The 18,431-nt window shown below is 40.3% G+C and overlaps 1 protein-coding gene across 4 annotated transcripts in view; it reads left to right on the top strand.

The window, feature by feature from the left end:
* Positions 1 to 14,235, top strand: part of erf (Ets2 repressor factor) — a 42,108-nt gene extending 27,873 nt beyond the window's left edge. For 2 of the 4 annotated variants that reach the window (XM_058753505.1, XM_058753504.1), the window contains exons 2-5: positions 4,368 to 4,587; positions 9,782 to 9,897; positions 9,999 to 10,936; positions 11,023 to 14,235. In XM_058753505.1, the coding sequence (XP_058609488.1) occupies positions 4,556 to 4,587; positions 9,782 to 9,897; positions 9,999 to 10,936; positions 11,023 to 11,565 (1,629 nt within the window). In that variant the 5' untranslated portion in view covers positions 4,368 to 4,555 and the 3' untranslated portion in view covers positions 11,566 to 14,235. Of the gene's footprint in view, positions 1 to 4,352; positions 4,588 to 9,781; positions 9,898 to 9,998; positions 10,937 to 11,022 lie in introns of all 4 variants that reach the window. The other 2 variants (XM_058753506.1, XM_058753503.1) reach the window with 1 other exon arrangement.
* The last annotated feature ends 4,196 nt before the right edge of the window (positions 14,236 to 18,431 follow it).

The raw sequence follows: 18,431 nt of genomic DNA, 5'->3' as shown, positions 1-18,431 counted from the left end.
ATTGTTCCCTAAATAGGTTTTTTGTTAATTATATTTTTGAGTGATGATGCAAACAAATTGTTGAATCAGTGATTCATTTAAACAGACAGTTCAAAAGAACTGATTTGTGGAAATGAATCACAACTCCTCAAACAATGTTGCCATTTTTTATTCTTGAGGTTTAAATCAGAGATGGAACAATAAATAGCACAGTCTTGACACTTCCATGTAATTTGTGACCAGCAGCAGGCACAAAACTGCTGGTAGAATTGTTAATTATCACAACTTTCTTGGTAATGATTAATTTTGTACCGATAACAGAATAATATTGAATATGTCATAAATATTTCTCATATCTCCAAGCTAATTTGACAGCTGAGTCGTTAATGTCATTGTTATATGACTGATTATGTGTATATAAACAATGCCTCCAGGTATCACCCAGATGAGTCGCAAATAATAAGGTGCGATCCGTAGCGCCCCGAGAAAATCTGAAACACATAAACATGCAGTTGCAGGGTTTTGTTGTATTTTTTTGTCGGGGGCGTTCTCATTAACGCAAAACAACACTGACTCATTCCACACAGCTCGGAATCAGTGCAACCAACTGCCGAACGTACGCGGACCGACGCCAACGTGCCCCATATCAATCGGCCGTCAGTATTTTTCAAGGCAGAGTGACACTGTCGATTGTAAGTGGAACATTTAGGCATCAGAGCGGCTCGTGGTTCTTTTGTATTACTCATCCTGCACACATTCACTCTGGCACACACTCGTACCCTTTTTTTTCCCTGTCGCCACCATCATTAGTAGATGGAGAACGACCTTTTCCTCTGCCTAAATATAGAGCCCACAAAGAATAGGAGGAAGGGAGGGAAGTGGGGGAGAGATGGAGAGAAACAGAACGAATGAGCGCGGGGGCCCTAAACATTTCTGAGCCTTTAAATACAGACCAGAGACGCAGAGGACGGCGTTTTTGTTTTCTTTTTCGTACTTGCGTCACGGCCTCGCCATAAAAAAGAGCTGTTGCAGCTGAACGCTAATCGCAAACAGAGACAACGGCAATAGGTGCTGTTTTTAGAGACTTGGAAATGGCAAAAGAGCGATGCCAAGGCGGATATTAGGGTCCAATTTCCTCCAACTTGCGTGTAATGTTCGGTCAGATGTTCGTCAGCCGGTTTGTTTGTTCGTGCCGGTACAGTTTGTACAGGTGCTATCATGTAAGGCTTATGTCATATTGTTTTTGTAAGCGTGTGTACAGGGCCCTGTCAAGCAAGGGTTTCGTCTGGCAGTCTCCTGACTCCTTACCCATTAGTGACAGTAACCGTTAGAGAAACAGCAGTCCCAGCAGAACCCACAGACACCAGGGGACGTGCCTGTTTTAGCTGTTATTGCGCTTTGATTGAGCGTGTTTGTGTGCATGCGCTAAGTTGTCTTATGGGCTTGTGGTCTTATGTGAAAAAAAAGAGTGTATTATGGCACACTGGTTTGTTTGAAAGTACCTCAGAGCGGTTTCTTGTAAAGTCATTCCTCGGCCTTCCCTGGAGTCTGACGTTTAGCCCTTGTCTGGGGTTTATTTTATGTCCCTTCTTCTTATTAAGGGATGTCTACCTGTTGATCGTCACCATATTGCCAGTTGTGGCTTTCTTATTAATTCTGTTTGAGCAAACATCACTGTTACCCCTGAGCGTATGTATTAAAATTTGGCACAGAACTAATTCCACTACAGTCGAATTGTGCAGCTTATTGATTACTTTTCAAAGATTTTTGATCAAATTTAAAAAAAAAAAAACATTAAAAACTGATTTTGAAGCAACCACCTATATAAACCGACTCAGATACTGTAAGGGAAAGTTCACCCATAAAACAAAGTCTGTAATTTTACTTCATATCGATAAAATCATAAATTAAAAAATAAAATTATATAATCATGTAAAATTCATTCTTGCCATTTCAAACCTCTATGACTGTCTTTCTTTTGCAAAACACAAAATAAGTTATTTTGAAGAATGTTTTTGTCCATACAGTGAAAGTCAGTGGGGTCCAAAACACACTGAGATATTCTTTTTTGTGTGTTTCAAAGGAGGAAAAAGTCATACAGGTTTGAAACGGCATGAATGATTTTTCATATTTGGGGAAACGGTCCTTTAATCTCTTTGTTTATTGGAATCAAATGTACTTTGGATATTTTAGCTTGTGCGTTTTGATTTCATTAATTGATTAATTGCATTCAGTTTTTTTTGTCTCTGCTATACGTGTATTTATAGCACCAAAGTGTCTTGTTGCTAGGAGATGGTGTGGGAGCCAGGGACCCAACGCACGAGAGAGAGAAAAAGGTAGAGAGTGGAGGGAAAAGGCGCACTTTTTGTGAAAGCTGAATGACAAATACACTCACGCATACGCCATGAGTCAGCGCTGACACGTACGCGCTGTGGGATGCTTTGTGTTACTGTGTGCCCACTCGCTCGGTGGAGGTCTGGTCCCACAAACACACAACTAATCATATATGAGCCGTTTAATGTGACACATCTTGGTAAAATTGGCATGAATGGTGATGAATGATGAGAAGACTTTTTGAAGTCGCGTTCCTATACATCTCTTTGAAAAAGGTGCTGAAATTGCAGGCCCAGTTGGTGGGGTGTATTTTTTTGTTTTTTATTTTAGTATTACTTTGAGTATCACTTCTGTTGTAGTTATGCCAGTGTTTCCTGCATTGCTGTATCCTCAACACACAGCAAAAGGAATCAAGCCTTTTGGGTTGCAAATACGAGTTTGCAGTCTGATTTGAGTGTTTTTACTCTCGCTGAATAATGGCGAAAACGCATCTTTCTGTTGAGTTGTTTCAATAGCAAATGACTCTTATGAGCTGGATCTTTTTAGTGAATCAAAAACATGCGGCGCAACCTGTGTAGTCCATTCACGATTGAATGTCTCTTTTTTTTACTGGAATCAGAAGCATTGTCTGATTCATGAGTAAATAACTCTTATGAGCTGGTCTGAATCAACCTGACGTATCCTGCACTGAATGAACTCGCTAAGTGCTTACTGAATCAACATCTGACTCACTCACTGAACTGCAAGTTATCATTACTTTATACATGAACCAAATTTCTTTGTAACTTAAATTCAGGATATTCATGTGACTCGGTGGTGTTTACCTCAAGAAATGGAACTGCTCTACTGCTTTTCAGTGGGTCAAGTGAATTGTACATCTCCGATCTGCCAGATCTCTCAACCAAACATCTCAATCATGAGTCAAGCCGCATTGCCGACTGTTCAGCAGTTGTCACGGACAGTTAGTACCAGCCCACGGTGTCCAAGTCATCCTACCGCCCCCCTGCGCAGCGTGGGTCCCGCAGCACATGTGTGCGGTTGGCGGTGGCGGTAATGCTGAGCTGTTCTGTGTTCGCTGCCTAACACGGCGATAGGCTTTATTAGCAGCCAAGCTCTAAACCGTCTGAAAGGGGCATTCCAGTGAGCACAACAACCCGTCGTGCGCCAAGACCCTCTCTTTCTCTTTTGTGTGCGAGTGTGGGAATTATGCTGTTATTTTCGGTCGTTCCCACCTGATATAGTGCGCCTGAGAGATGGAATCTCGGTTCATTGTTTTTAGCTCTGATTTTGTTTTTTCTTTCCTAATAGGACATTGTGTCTAATTTAGAGCCAGCAGAAATACTTCACCTCGTTTGGGTTGAGTCTGCAGACTTTGCGTCCAAGTGCGCCAAAGCCTAACGATCTCAGGTGTTTCTCGTGCTTGTTTCAAAGAGCTCTTCCGCCGTCTCACGATGTCACGTTGACTCAGTGTTGTGCATGGATTCGTAATAGGTCTGTCACTTAGCATGTTGTGTAACCGTCTGTCCGTGTTAACGTCTCAAAGCACAAACAGTTCCTGTAATGAGACAAAAGACCCTTAAAGTCACTGGCGTGTTTTTGTCTCGCCTCCAGCGGCCTCCTGCTTCTTTTTCTGCAAGTATTGAGTCTAAAAGTAGAGACTGTGTACCATCTCTGTGTGAGTGTTATTTTGACTACTGCCTCAAGGATTCTGGATCGAAGCACTCGTTAACTAGACACTAAGGAATTTCTTACAACTTATTCAGACTTGGGAGGTGATTGAGAGATAAACAGAAATCGCATAAACTTTTACCAGACTAAAACCCAGAGAGTGAGTCTAAATGCCTACAGCCTTGGAAACGCATCGTTCCCTTGGCTTAATGTCAATTTAATTAATTAATTAATAGACAGCAGAGGTAATACAACCTCTTAGTAATCGAGATAAGATGTGGTGAAACACGCCCTCACTTTACTCCCACCAAACGTTGGCTAGATTGCATCGAAGAGGCAAGACTCTCAAGTGTTTTGTGTCTGACCTCTAGGGTTTGCCTTCCCAGACTGGGCCTACAAGCCGGAGTCGAGTCCTGGTTCCAGACAGATCCAGCTCTGGCACTTCATCCTGGAGCTGCTGCGGAAGGAGGAGTACCATGATGTCATCGCCTGGCAGGGGGATTACGGCGAATTCGTCATCAAAGACCCGGACGAGGTGGCCCGACTGTGGGGCGCCCGCAAGTGCAAGCCCCAGATGAATTATGACAAGCTCAGCCGAGCGCTCAGGTGAAGACTACATCTGCTCATTAAATCGTAATCTGTCATTTTCACCCGCTGATGAAAACCTGCATTAGAGTAACTGAATAAACTCGGGTAATGGCTCCGTTTGACAACCAAGTGAGCTGCCTACCCAGACAACATTGATAAGCACTCTACTGATGCAGTGACCGCTCTAGATGTGACAAAATGATTGGCCAACATCTTTGATAAGACATTTCCAGAACGAGCTCAGTTAATATTTGATCAAAAACAGTGTCAAGAAACATGTGGATTATACATACATTCCATATAACACATTATTGGTGTTTATTTAGAGTGTAGACCTATTCACACCAACCACGCTAACTATATTAACACTCACACCAATGGACAATAACATTATGTGTATTATAAGTGTGCTGTTATGATGTCTGCCTCTTTAAATACTTGTGCTTTGTTTTTGTTGTTCATCAGGTAAAAAAAAAACGTTTTTGTTTCGTTATCGTTATAGGAGCAATGTGGATGCTGCTATTGTCATAGACTTAGAATGATTACTAAAACTTCAGTTATATAGTTAGCATTATAGTTCTCGTCCTTGGTGTGAATGCCGGGCCTTATCACTTTTGGCAACATGATAACTTTAGATAACATGCTAGCTTAACAATGTGCCAACACACTCTATAGCAATAGATATCAGATATATACCACATATTCAATTGTGTAATCATTCATTTGTGCTTAGTGTCAACTTGATACGCTAGCATGAAATTAGAATGTTAGCTGAGCAAAATGCTAACAACCAGACTGATGATGCATATTTATGATAACGTAAAATAGCAACTTGACAGCATCAGATTATTGATGTTGATGTCAAGTCTCTCTTGTGGTTCATTTTAGTAACTGTCAAGTCAAGTCACCTTTATTTATATAGCGCTTTTAACAATACAGATTGTGTGAAAGCACTTAACAGTATCAAATTGGAGGATAGAGTGTCAGTAATGTATAATGATAAGATTAAACACTCAATTTTCAGTTAAAGGCATTTCATTATTGAATTCAGAGATGTCATTGTGTAGCTCAGTTTAGTTTAAATAGTATTTGTGCAATCAAATCGACGATAATCGCTAGAAATTAAGTGTACCCAACTGAGCAAGCCAGTTAACTGTTAGCGGAGTTGCTTCCCATGAAGAGCAATTCATCTCACTCACTTTAGTCCATTTTGTTTCACGATAGTTTGGAATTGCAAGACAATTCGCTAGAGTGTGATATAAAGGGAATTAGTTTTGTACAAAATCAGACTTTTGTGCTTCCAGCTCAAGGTAAAGTAGGTTAATATTGCTGGCAGTTTTATCTTTGCTCAGTCTAGAACACTGTGTCTCTTTGATTTTATGTGCTCTTGTTCTTGTATTAACTGACTTTGTGTTCATCAACAACACTCCTGCGTTGCTTGTCTTTCTGTGTTAGTGTTCCTCCCCTTATACCATTTTTCCGCCTTTGCCTTTTTCAGTCCTCATCTGTCATTCGCAATCTGTCCGGTTGCCTGTTTGTCTGTCTCCTTCGTGTTATTCAATGCTTTGGACTGGTCGCCATGGCAACCTGCGGATGCCCACTCAAACCTGCTGAACCTGCCTTCACCATCCCAGAATAATCAAGCCCACTTAGCACTCATCAGCCATCACTTACAGGACTAGTGCGCGTCCTCCACTTCCGAGAACTCTTTCATTTCTCAAAGAGAAATGTGGACATATGAATGGAAGAGGAAGGGAGGGGGAAGAAGAAAGGCAACAGAAAGCTGTGTACAGTTCAGATGTAAAGCAGAAAGTTCCTCAGTGTCTCACTTCTGAGAAAAGAAAGAACTCTCCTCTGTTCAACACATGTGGAGGACCCAAAACATGTCCTCCAAGTTAACTCCAAAAAGCATGCGTGCGCACACAGTCTACTGTGACCTCATATTAACTTTTTTGTGCTCTGTTGAAGCTGGTTTTCTTCATTCGCGTAATTCTGAAGTTCGGGGGTTCTGTACTTGTGCTCATTTCTAGGCCCACACAGAATCCTCAATCTTTGCAGCTTTCTCCAAAATTTGATTGCTCGGTGTTTCTTAAATTCGACAAATCTTTCATGCATTGTAATTTCATTCAGGCAAACATCACTGTTACGGTTTGTTCAAATGGCTAACCTTAACAACTACATTTTGGTGTTCTCTTTTTATCAACTTTTTTTTACACACAACATCACAACATCCATTCAAAACAACACAACACAAAAACAGACATATAATCAATACTTTAAAGAGTCCAGTCAAAAGGAAGAGAGAGAGGGAAAAAAAAGAAGTCATTCCTTTATATAATGTTAAAGGAAAAACCCTGCCAAGCATCAATAGTAGAAGGCTTGGCCCCATTAATTCGCGCTGTTGTACATTCACAAGTCACTATTTTCAGGAGGCTATGAATCCAACATGTTTTTCCACACATGTGCGGTGTAAACCAGTTCTGTATTATTGTCGTCTTCGCAGCCGTAAAACCAGCAAACAACATTCTCTTTTGTATTAAGCTTATACAGAGACCAGAATCATCATTAAGAAGACACAAACTTGGGTTAGCAAAGCAATCAATTTTTAGCAAGGAGGATAAAACCAGGTTTACATGTGTCCGTAGATTAATGACGATAGAACACTCCCAAAACATATGAAGAAAAATACCTGATGATGCAGTATTACACACATTCAAGTGAATAGGACGGTGGGCCAAGTTTTTAGATGTTAAGCTGAGTGTTTTGCAAATTCTTGACTCTGGCCAGTAAGCAACAACCTAGCAACCAACCAGAATAAACTAGCAACTTTAAGGTATAACTTAGTATTGAATGATTATTACCAAAACAAAACATGGTAATACCATCAGACTCTGTAAGTATATGAATGCATTTTAAGAGTTTTGAATGGACCAATTTGGAGTAGATGTCTCAGTTACGTCATTTGCAGCTGTACGCGCATAGTGGTGGCAGAAGAACACTGATAACAAGTGGAGGGAAATGGGTCAAATCCATGGAATAAGAGAAAATAATTATTTTTGTGCCTTTGGACGTCAGAAACGGAATGCAAATGATTTTTATAGAATACTGTTGTCAAAGACGCCATTTAGAGCTAAACGCAGACATTTTAATGGACAGACTATGGATGACAACTGCTATGATTACTCTACTTTTAAAGCATAAATTTTATTTACACAATAGCGCAATTCATAGGGGACATATTATATTAACCCTACAGTTACAGCATGAAATGCTATTTAAACCTATTATTATTAACATTTTACATAACATTTACTTATTTTATCTCACAACTCTGACTTTATAACTCAATTTAACTCAACAATAACGATTTTGTCAATTCTGAGGAAAAAAAGCCAGAAGTCAGGGATATAAACTCATGATTCTGAGCCGAGGGGAAAAGAGAGAATGACGAGTTTTTCCATATCAGAATTGTGTGATTTAATCAGAATTGCAAGAATAAAGTCTGAATTTTGAAATATAAACTCAAATGTTTCATTTTCTGCCACAGGCTCCGCCCACAAAAAAACGTCATCACTGTTTGCAAACACCAAATTGGTCTATAAATGTTAATTTAAGAGATGGTCAGAGATGAACATTTTTTGGCTAATTTCATCATGCTTTCATCAGCAACCAACAACAGTTCTTTCAGTTTAGTTTAACCCATTTTACTACCAGTAAATCTATTCTTTTTTTTGGGGATTCTTTTGATTTTTTTGGGAAAATGTGTGAAAAGTGTGCACATTCAGTGTAAATCTAGTCATTTGGGAAAGAAAGGCCTGAAGGCACTCTCTCTCTGCTTTCTTTCCTTTCATACCTAAGAGGTTGCACGTGTTCCCTAAAATTCAAACACCATTCAGACAGACTCCAGGCTGCACAGGCGTCTCATTGTTGAGCTGTTGAAAATGAACAGACTGCAGGCCAACAGACAATGCAAAACAACATGTACACACTCGTTGTATTTACCTGATACCCTGATGCTGCTTGTAGACCATCATATAACCAGACCACTGCTTTCATAATGGATGTCATCCGTGTTAAGCTTAGTGAAAGTAAACAAAAGGTCAGTTGGATCAGCCGTTTCACTCAACAGCATATGTACTGTGTGTATGTGAATGTCTGCACAACACGCGTGTGCAAATACAGAAACGCTTAAGAGTTCTTGTGCTCTTTTGAAGCAAGTTCAAATGCACTTCAAAGTGTTATGCATGTGCATGTTGTGTATGTGCCCTTTTCTTTGTTGGTTGAGTATGTGCCTGTGAACTTCTCAGTGCCCTGATTCACACATCATTGTATATCACAATCATGTCTTCTCACACATGTATCTCCAGACTCTCAGTGACATCTTAATTAAACACATTGAACCCATAAATCATCTTAACATCTTAAGCTTCAAATAGCCGTGAAGTCACGTATCTGCTCTGCACATATCTGAATCTGGTTGGCTGAATCCTTTCATGTATGGAAGAATTTAACGTGTGTGTTATATATAACTATATATAATAACTTTCAGTGCTCCTTAACGATACAGTAATTACGTCAGGCTTTAACTGAAAAAGGTTTGGTTTTTCTCTCTTTGGAAAAGCTGGTCTGACATTTTGCTTCCTGACAGGTGCTGCATATGATCATAGAATTTTGGCTACACAAGATTTTTAACAGATCTGTTTAAAATTGAAGAAAATTTAAGCATAAGAAACAGTGTGCATATTATCTGAACTAGGTCAATTGGATTTAATGCAATTTGCTGTTTGAACGGTTATTTTTTTGTTACATTAAGGCCAGTCCAATTAGAGAGAAGTAAATTTACTTAAAATATATTATTGATATGATATTATTAATATAATTTTTTATAGGTATTCAGAAGCTAATTTAAAATGAGCAGATTGGGGTTTTTGTCCCAAGTTTTCAGTCTCAGCCAAGAATTTTCATTTTGGATCTGTCATTTATTGCAAGAGAACTATACGTTGATGTGTTCGGAAAACGGTCACACTGTTTTTGATTAAATGTGCAAATTCAGCTCTTCTGTTTTAACTTTCATCTCTAAACTGGGCATTGCCGTTGCAAATTTAACAAGTACAAGAATGTCAAATACATAAAAATGGCCGGCCTTCAACAAACTGTGACTCCTAATAATGGCTTTGGCAAGTGTGTAACCATGCCAACACTGTCTCCGCAGATACTACTACAACAAAAGGATCTTGCACAAGACCAAAGGGAAAAGATTCACCTACAAGTTCAACTTCAACAAGCTGGTGTTGGTCAACTATCCGTTCATTGACATGGGCTCTGCAGGTGAAGACCCCTGCTTCTTAACTCAATCTTTCTGAAACCCACCCATTTAGTTTGATGTGCAAAGTAAAACAATTATTAAAATTTCTCAACCTTTCTCATAGGTTCTGGTGTTCCACAAAGTGCACCACCTATCCCATCAGGTGTAAGCACTCATTTCCGCTTCCCTCCATCCACGCCATCGGACGTCCTCTCTCCTAGTGAGGAACTGCGCAGTCCTGGTGTCTTCAGTGCTGTGCCTCGGCGCATAGCTCGTGGCTCTGTCTCCGACTGCAGCGATGGCACCTCCACCAACTCGGAACTTGAGGAAACTGGCATGGCACCCGGTGACGACCGCCCGGCCGACCGCGCCTTCAGAAACCTGCTCCATCCACGCTTGTCCCACGATTCCTTGTTCCGTGTCTACGGTGCACCGCCTAACCCAACTGGGCTCCCCAGGAGCGGGCCCCATGCACCCCCACACAGGGTGCACCCTGAATCCTTGTCTCCATTCCCAGTGTCCCCTCTCCCAGGCCCTGGAGGCTTGCTGGCTCCTGCTCTTTCTCCAGCTCTCTCCATGACCCCTACATCTCACATGCCCTACACACCTTCTCCATCCCTGTCACCCATGCTGGGCTCCCACTTCTCGTTCAATCCAGAAGACATGAAGCGTTACCTGCAAGCTCACACTCAGAGTGTCTACAACTATCATCTGAGTCCCCGTGCATTCTTGCACTATCCCAACATTGTCATCCCCCAGCCCCAGCGCCTAGACAAGGGACTGGGAGCACCAGCGGGTGTAGGTCCACACCTGTCAAGTCACCCTCTGCACCACCAGGCTGAGGAGCCTCATCTATCTCCATTCAAGTTCAAGTTACAGCCACCACCACTGGGTCGCAAACAGAGAGAAGGGCCAAACTCGGCTGGAGCAGGACATGCTCCAAATTCTGGAAGCGCTGCTGTTTCCTTCTCTTACAGCGGGGAGCCTGGTGCAGCCTCAAACTCTGCTTCATCCGGAATGATGACCAACAACTCAACCCCAGCTGGTCCACCAAAGATCAAGGTATGTTCACCTTAAAAAAATCCACTGTAGCTCCTTTTGAGAATGAAAATGGTTTTCTGTAACACTCATTTTGCTTTGTTCTGTAGGTTGAGCCCATCTCAGACATGGAGTCGGAGGAAGAAGTCGAGGTCACCGACATCAGTGAGGAAGAACATGAAGATGACGAATGTGATGTCTTTTCCCCTCCCCACACCAATGGTGGCCTCGCCCCTCCACCAAACCACGATCGCATGACTGATGATGATGATCTTGAGGAAGACGTCTTCAAGACCCCAGCTGCCCCTACCTCAGGGATTGGGGTAAACCTTTTAGGGCTTAAAGCAGAACCCCGAGAGCTAAACTTGGGCCAGGGTGCTCCCATTAGCCCCGGGGGTACGCGCTGCATCCCTCTGAAGCTGCGTTTTAAACGCCGCTGGAGTGAGGACCAGCGAATGGAGGCGGGAACCGAAGAGGCTGAGGACAAGAAGAGCAGGGCAGAGAGGGAGGAACTTACCCAGGAGGTGGAGGAAAATGGAGAGCAGAAGAGTCCGGAGACTTTGGCTGCACCCCTGGGGACGGGCCAGAGGAGGGTGAGCTCTGAGCTGCAGCGAGCGACAGCACAGCTGTCTTTAGAAAACAACGTTTGCTGAAGAAGACATGGTCAAACACAAACTTACCAACACAGAGCTGTCCTCCTTAAGGGCTGAAGGCAACTGTTGCTCTCAGAAGTTATGTGAAGACCATCCATTCAGCATGTTCGGATGCCCAAAACATCTTTTAAACTTCTGTACATGCAGGTTCACTCACTTCAAAATGTTGCAACACTAAAAATTATTAATACTGACATCTTTTTTTATGCATTTTAAGTAACAAGGCCCATTTCCCAAGTTTAGCCAGAGCCCCTTGCTTACTGAACCCATTCCTTTTTGTTTGCTGTGTTAAGACTAACATCATCCCACTAGTATTCTTGGACACTTGGACACTCCCCCACCCCCCAAGAAGCTCTCCGCTAGGATTTAGGGATCAACCCAATAATTTTTTTTGTAAATCAAGAGATTACAGAAGTGCCTAAACTGTTGATGTTGGATATTGATGCACCCCTGTAAAATATGGGTAAAGATGGTGATCTTTTTCCTTTTTTTTCCCTTTTTTTTTGTCTTGTCATTCATGCACATGAAATTTAGTCACATGGACATGGTCTTATTTAAACAGACACTCTTGGATGAAGTAAAGAAAGCAGGAAGGATGCTGGCCCCACCTCAAACTCAATCATAGTTCTCAGACTTTGCGATTACAGACGCTTTCATTTTTATATTTTTTGCATACCAAGATTCAAGTCCCAGACTTTTTGCAGAACCAGCTTGCCTTTCGCTCTCAAACCAGGCCCTTCATGTCACTGCCTTCAGAGCCATTAACGCTAGCGTGCTATCAGTCTTCACTGCCGGCTCCGGACATCAACTTTCCTAGCTGTTCAGCAAGCCCAGCCGGCTGACGGGACCACGCAACAACCTCTTAACGTATCTTAACGCATGTATATACATTGGGGGATTCGTTTTATATATGTTAGTCCGTCTTCATGACCAGCAGCTGGATGACAAATTATAGATCGCATATGATTATTCCTTATTTATTTTTTATAATGCAGTTTTAACCCCGAGGGAACGTAATAGGAACATTGGGGCAACGTATTAGAGGGCGCTTTATGGTTTTAGCTTCGTAATCATCCCTAAAACCACTTAAACAATCCTGTACACCCTGCTGTTTTGTAAAGAATGCAAATCTTCATGGTTTTTTGGCGGTAAATCTCAGGCATACCACCCCACACCCCTTTCCTCTATCCAACAGGTTGTCTTTGAATATAAAGCCTTCAAATGAACAAACATTTGTGCCTTTTTACGGAAGACTGACCGCCCAGTGCTTTTCAATGGGTTGCTTTATCGACACGTACCAACTTACATACAGGAGAGGCCTTAGAAACATGACCTCAAACACTGCTTTTATGCCTTATTTAGTTTTGTACCTTAAAAGAAAATATCCTAAATAAGATTTGCATTTAGAGTCCATATATTCTCACTTTATTGCACGATAGTCGTATATATTTGATAAAAGAACAAACGCTGGTTTTGATACAAATTCTATTTCAGAAGGTAGATCTATGTCAGCGGGATGTTTAGTTTCAGGGCCCTACAGTGCTTTACTGTGAAAGAAAAGTGTTGTTATAGACAAAGTTAAACACAACTGACCAATCATTGAGAACCCTGAATGGCACAGCTGTCCTTGGCCTTATAAGGTCTACGTATAGTTTTAACTCGACCCGTCGCATTTGCATTCTCCATCTCAGTCTCTCTGCAGTGTTTTAGTTGTAGGAGGCTGTTCTTTATCTACGATGATCAAGATTGAACAGGTAACACATCCTATTTGGCTCAGCGTTTGGCTACGGCCAGCTCCATTTGTAGCAAAATGCAGGGACTTCGTGGTCAATGACGTCCTCGAGAAAGGGACCTCACTTCACCAAACTGACAACTAGAAAGTGGACATTCAGCCTCTTAGCCCTCATCTAAGGAGGAAGTATAGGACCTGACACACTTAACACTCATTTTTGTTTTCCTCTTTTTACTTTTTTGGAGTTTGTTTGGCGGCCTTACACCAGTTCAGTATCTGTATTTTAACTGACAGCTGCCTTATTTGTTAGAAAATACTTTTGTTTTCCTCTTGCTCTCTATTCAATATAAACAGTGCTGTTTTATTATACCTTTTTTGTTTATATTACCATTTATCATTTTTAATGTTGATGTTATTGCTGGTATTTCGTTTGTACCCCTTACCTGGATTTTAACCTGTCAAGATGAACATTTTAATAAAGCGTATTCCTCTACCCTCTTTGATACCATGATATAAAAGTGCTCTGGCTTTGTATTATTGCTGGTTTTTAGTTGTAATTAAGAAAACCAGGTGAAGAGGGTGGGTGACATTATGCTATCACATTTTTATTTGAATGTTTTTTTTTTTTTTGGTTGTGTACATATATAAATATATATTTTCCATTTTGAGGGGATGATGTAAGAAAAAGACAATTATTTCTTTGTGTTCAAGGTCTTTCTCCTTTTGCTTCTTTCTTAAAGCTTTCCATCTGTCTCTCAACGGTTATGTAATACTTTGTAAAGAGAGACACAACTTGACGTTACAAGAAACCATGTATACTTTAGTTTCTCATGTGGTTTCTTTTGCTCTTGTAATTAAAACTGTAATCAGGGTTCATTAAAACAGGTAAAAACGGATCTGGGTTTCTTGTCCTTCATTTACATCTCCCGATTTTTCTCTGTTGATGGCATCTTCTAAGTACTGGTAAAATACAACTAATGTTTCAAAATTTTCACTACACTGTCTATTAAACCTCAAACATTTTAAACCAATAATATACTGAAATTCTCATTAAATCTAATTCAATCTAAAACTAAACCGCCGGTAATCAGAATGGCAGATTTTCACTAAACTGATAAGCGTTTTATTTGGCATAGTACTACAGTAACAACATACCATAGTAATACTATGGTATTTTTTATTTATTTTTTTGGACTGGTTGGGACAGTAATTCTAGAAGCTGCTACACATGAATCCAGGCCTGCACACACACACACACACACACACACACAAAGACATAGGTTATTTAAGGTCTTTTCATGTTACCGGTGTACTCCAGTTATGCTGTAGTTTCAGTTTCAAACACAAAAGCACAAGGGCTGTTATTCCAGATCCTGTTTGAGGTGAAGCGAGATGCAAAATCAGGATTTGCTTTCCTAATGAACTGGAAATTCGCGCCACAGGAAGACCGTTAACACTAACGTTCCTCCACCAACCAGACAGCGTTTGTGAGCTGAACGTGAAACGGCTATCTTTCGTTTTAGAGGGAAACCTGGAATCAAATGTATACTAAAACAATTTCCTCAGTTAGACTGCGCATAGTTATGAAAGTACCGTGCAGAAGAGTATTTAAAACTTGAGAATTCTATCCACTTGTAATTATTTGTAAAGCAGCGCCCTCTGCTGCTAAAATATTGCCATCGTTCACTTTTGTTTAGAAGCGATCCTCGAGGCTCTTAAAGGCGAAGTGTCATTTTAGATGTTTAAATACTGTCTCCTAGTCTAGTTTAATGTGAAAATCTAATCGTAGTCATCATTAATCACTATTTTTGCAATTGTGTTTGGCACCGCTAGTGATGCAGAAACAGTTCACCTTTAAGCTAATGTCCATATCTTCTCTGAGTAAAAATGGAGCTCCTTATCTTTCAGAGCAGTTCAGTCTTGATGTCAATATGTAGGCCAACCCAGAAAGCTAATTTGCCATGGGTTTACTCCAAAAGGTTTTAAAATAACAATTTGAAATTTAAATCAGAATTTAAATTGAAACTTTTAAATGTCAATATGTTTGTTCTAAAACAAATTACAGTCAACAAGATGTGAAAGAAATTCCAAAGTCTTGAGGAATGCCTTAAAGTTAATAGTGTGAGTTTGAATTATGATGAAATACAGTGGTGGCCAAAATTATTAGAGCACTAGTATTTTCACCAGCTAAAAAAATGGTTTTAAGTCAGCTATTTCTATCTTTTGCTGTAGCGTGTCAGTAGGAAATATCAGTTTACATTTCCAAATGTTCATTTTGACATTAATTGTAATAATTCAGTCAGATTTTTGTTTGCACAAGGAGTCTGACAACAGCCGGTGCTCCACACAGAGATCTCATCTGATCATCATTCAGTCTGTCTGGAATGACATGAAGAAACAGAACAAACTGAGACTAAATCCAGAAGAACTGTGGCAACGTCTCCAAGATGCTTCACGAAACCTACCTGCAAAGCTACAGTGCTGTTAAGAGTTTTAGGCACTTGTGGAGACATGCTGTAAAATGAGGATGCTTTCAAACATAATGTCACAAATAGGCTTCTTGAAGCATCTTGGAGACATTGCCACAGTTCTTCTGGATTTAGTCTGTCTCAGAATTGCATATTCTGTTTAGCTTTTTCATCACTTTACACTATAGAAGTCTGATTTCTTTCTTCACCCTGAAATAATAAAATGTTTTACAAAAGAAGAGAGGGTGGAGGAGTCGAGGTCACACACTGCTTTATTGACAGTGAAGCCTGGACGCTTGCTGTGAGGGCTCGTTGACCTGGTAAGGGTAGGTCAAAGGTTAAGTTTTCCTGGAAAATCAGGCACTATGAACCAGTGGTTGGTTGTAACAAGGAGGCCTAATTTGTCTCTGATTGCGATTGTTTGTGTGTTTTGAAGAGAAAGTGCGTATCTGTGCCATTTGACTTGATTGATTGACACTGACAGGCTTTTGACTTTCTTCAAATGTATCCAAATTAAAGAAACAGAAAATGCAAAGGAGATAATGCAGTTGTATAGCAGTTGTATAAATAAGTAAATATTTTCAATAATTTAAATAATTAATTAATTAATTTTGTGTGTGTGTGTGTATTTAATATACAATTATATATATATTATAAAATCTGTGTGTGTATATATATATATATATAATTTATGTATACATTGAAAAAATATATATAATTACAGGGAACACATGATTTTCATTTTAAAAGTATCGTTTTGGTGCTCAAGAAAGTTTACTATAGGGTGTGTTTATATGTGAATTTTCTAATGATACATTTCATGATACTAATGTTTAAAAATGTTATCTTCCTTCACTATGTCTTCTCAAGACATATTCAGACTCTGTGCTTCTGGTAGACATGTTTGAATGCTTGTGTATAAGTCAGACCAGAGTCTCATTGTTTGAGTCAAAAACTCAAATTGGCCCTTTTATTCTGAAGGCCTCATACCTTTTCTTTGTACTTCATAATATCCCCATCAAAGTGTGTATCGATCGAGTCAACCCGAAAGTCTCATTATGACTAAATAAGCTACATTTTGTCCTGCCTTTCTCTTTCGTTTTCACTTTGTTTTATAGGTCAGGCCGAAACATGGCCTTTGAACACTGACATAACTTTTTCTTCTCGTAGTTAAATGTTAACCTTACACAAGACACGTATGCTCACGTATCTCTATTGAACGTCAAGGACCTCCAGGACTTCTGGGGAGCTTTAACAGAACAACAGAACAGGGTGTGGTGTGTACTAAGAGATTACCGTCTCTGTGTGGATGACTGAGTGGCTAAGTGTGTGTTTGTGTGTGTGTGTGCGTGCATGTTATGCAATTTTTCATGTCATAATTGCATGCAGAGTGCGTGGCGATCCAGCTGAGCCGTGATGCATAAACTGATCATCTCCATAGTATGCATTTCCACACACAACCATTTGCATTTGTTGAAACCACACATTTATTCAAACGTGGCTCAAAGGAGGCCACCCACTATGATAAAATCACATTAAAACTGAACTTGCAATGCAGAAACCTATATCTGCTACACTCTGTGGCAGTGCATTTTAATTCCTCATTTAGACTAATTTACTCTCAAGCCTTCCTGTTTGGTTGCAGTGATGGCAACAGGCATAATGAGCTCATCACATGGCTTGGTCATTGGTCTGGAGACGCCTGCAGCTTGACCAATCACAGGTCGATTTGATGACGCTGCCGGGCGGAAGGCGGGCTCAAGACTGCCGCTGACGTCATGAGTAGTCTGAGCGAGCTCCGCGATTGGCTGGATTCGTGAAGGTATAGAATGTGTAAAATGAAACAGGAGTCGTTGAAGGTGTTGTGTCTGGTTTAATTTTGCGTATTTCTTTTTTGAATGATAAAACAGAACGAAGCGTACTCAGACCTGGAAGTGAGCTTCCTTCCTGTTTATTATTGAAATGAATGTCATCTCTGTTTGAAAACCAGTTTTAGTGGGATTTCCCAACAGGTCTGATGTTAGCGTAAATAATAAACAGGAAGGAAACTCATTTGCAAGTGCAAGTATGTCTGTGACGTTTACATAAAAACAGATAACTATTGTTTTATTCATTAGTCTTCGCAAGTGATTTTTTTTTTTTTTTTTTTTGCATCTTCTAAAGGTTTTTAAACATTTTTTTTTTTTTTTTTTTTTTATGTAAACGTATACTTTCATCTAACCAACAACTAGGCTTTTTGCATTTTTACAATTCGTGAATGTCCAGCTGAAAGTTTATTTAGTCATTTTGTTAACATTTCTGGCTCGCTATTTTTTTTTGTCTTATTCAGTTATATTTTCTCTTTTATTTCACATTTGCAACAACGCTTTGCTCAAATTGACTAGACAAGTATTCAGACATCGCAAATTGTTAATAATCTCGATTTTGCCCACTTACTCCCTTCGGCTGCCCCTCCCTTTGAATCCCATTGGCTGATGCAGTTTCAGGATCGACCAGCTGTTTCTTGTTTTCCCATAGCGCGATTGGTCCGAGCGACCTGTCGATCAACGGGACTTTGACAGATGACTCCGCCCTCGTCACCGCTACCAGAATACTGATAGGCTACTGTACCCTTTTGTGAACGCTGATTGGCTGAGGGCGCTGGTTGTCAAGGCTTAGTGCTTCAT

Source organism: Onychostoma macrolepis, chromosome 19, assembly GCF_012432095.1.
Source record: "Onychostoma macrolepis isolate SWU-2019 chromosome 19, ASM1243209v1, whole genome shotgun sequence".
In the NCBI taxonomy this organism is placed as follows: Eukaryota; Metazoa; Chordata; class Actinopteri; order Cypriniformes; family Cyprinidae; genus Onychostoma; species Onychostoma macrolepis.
Note: the sequence above shows the minus strand (reverse complement) of the source record. Positions and strands in the feature narration are given on the sequence as shown.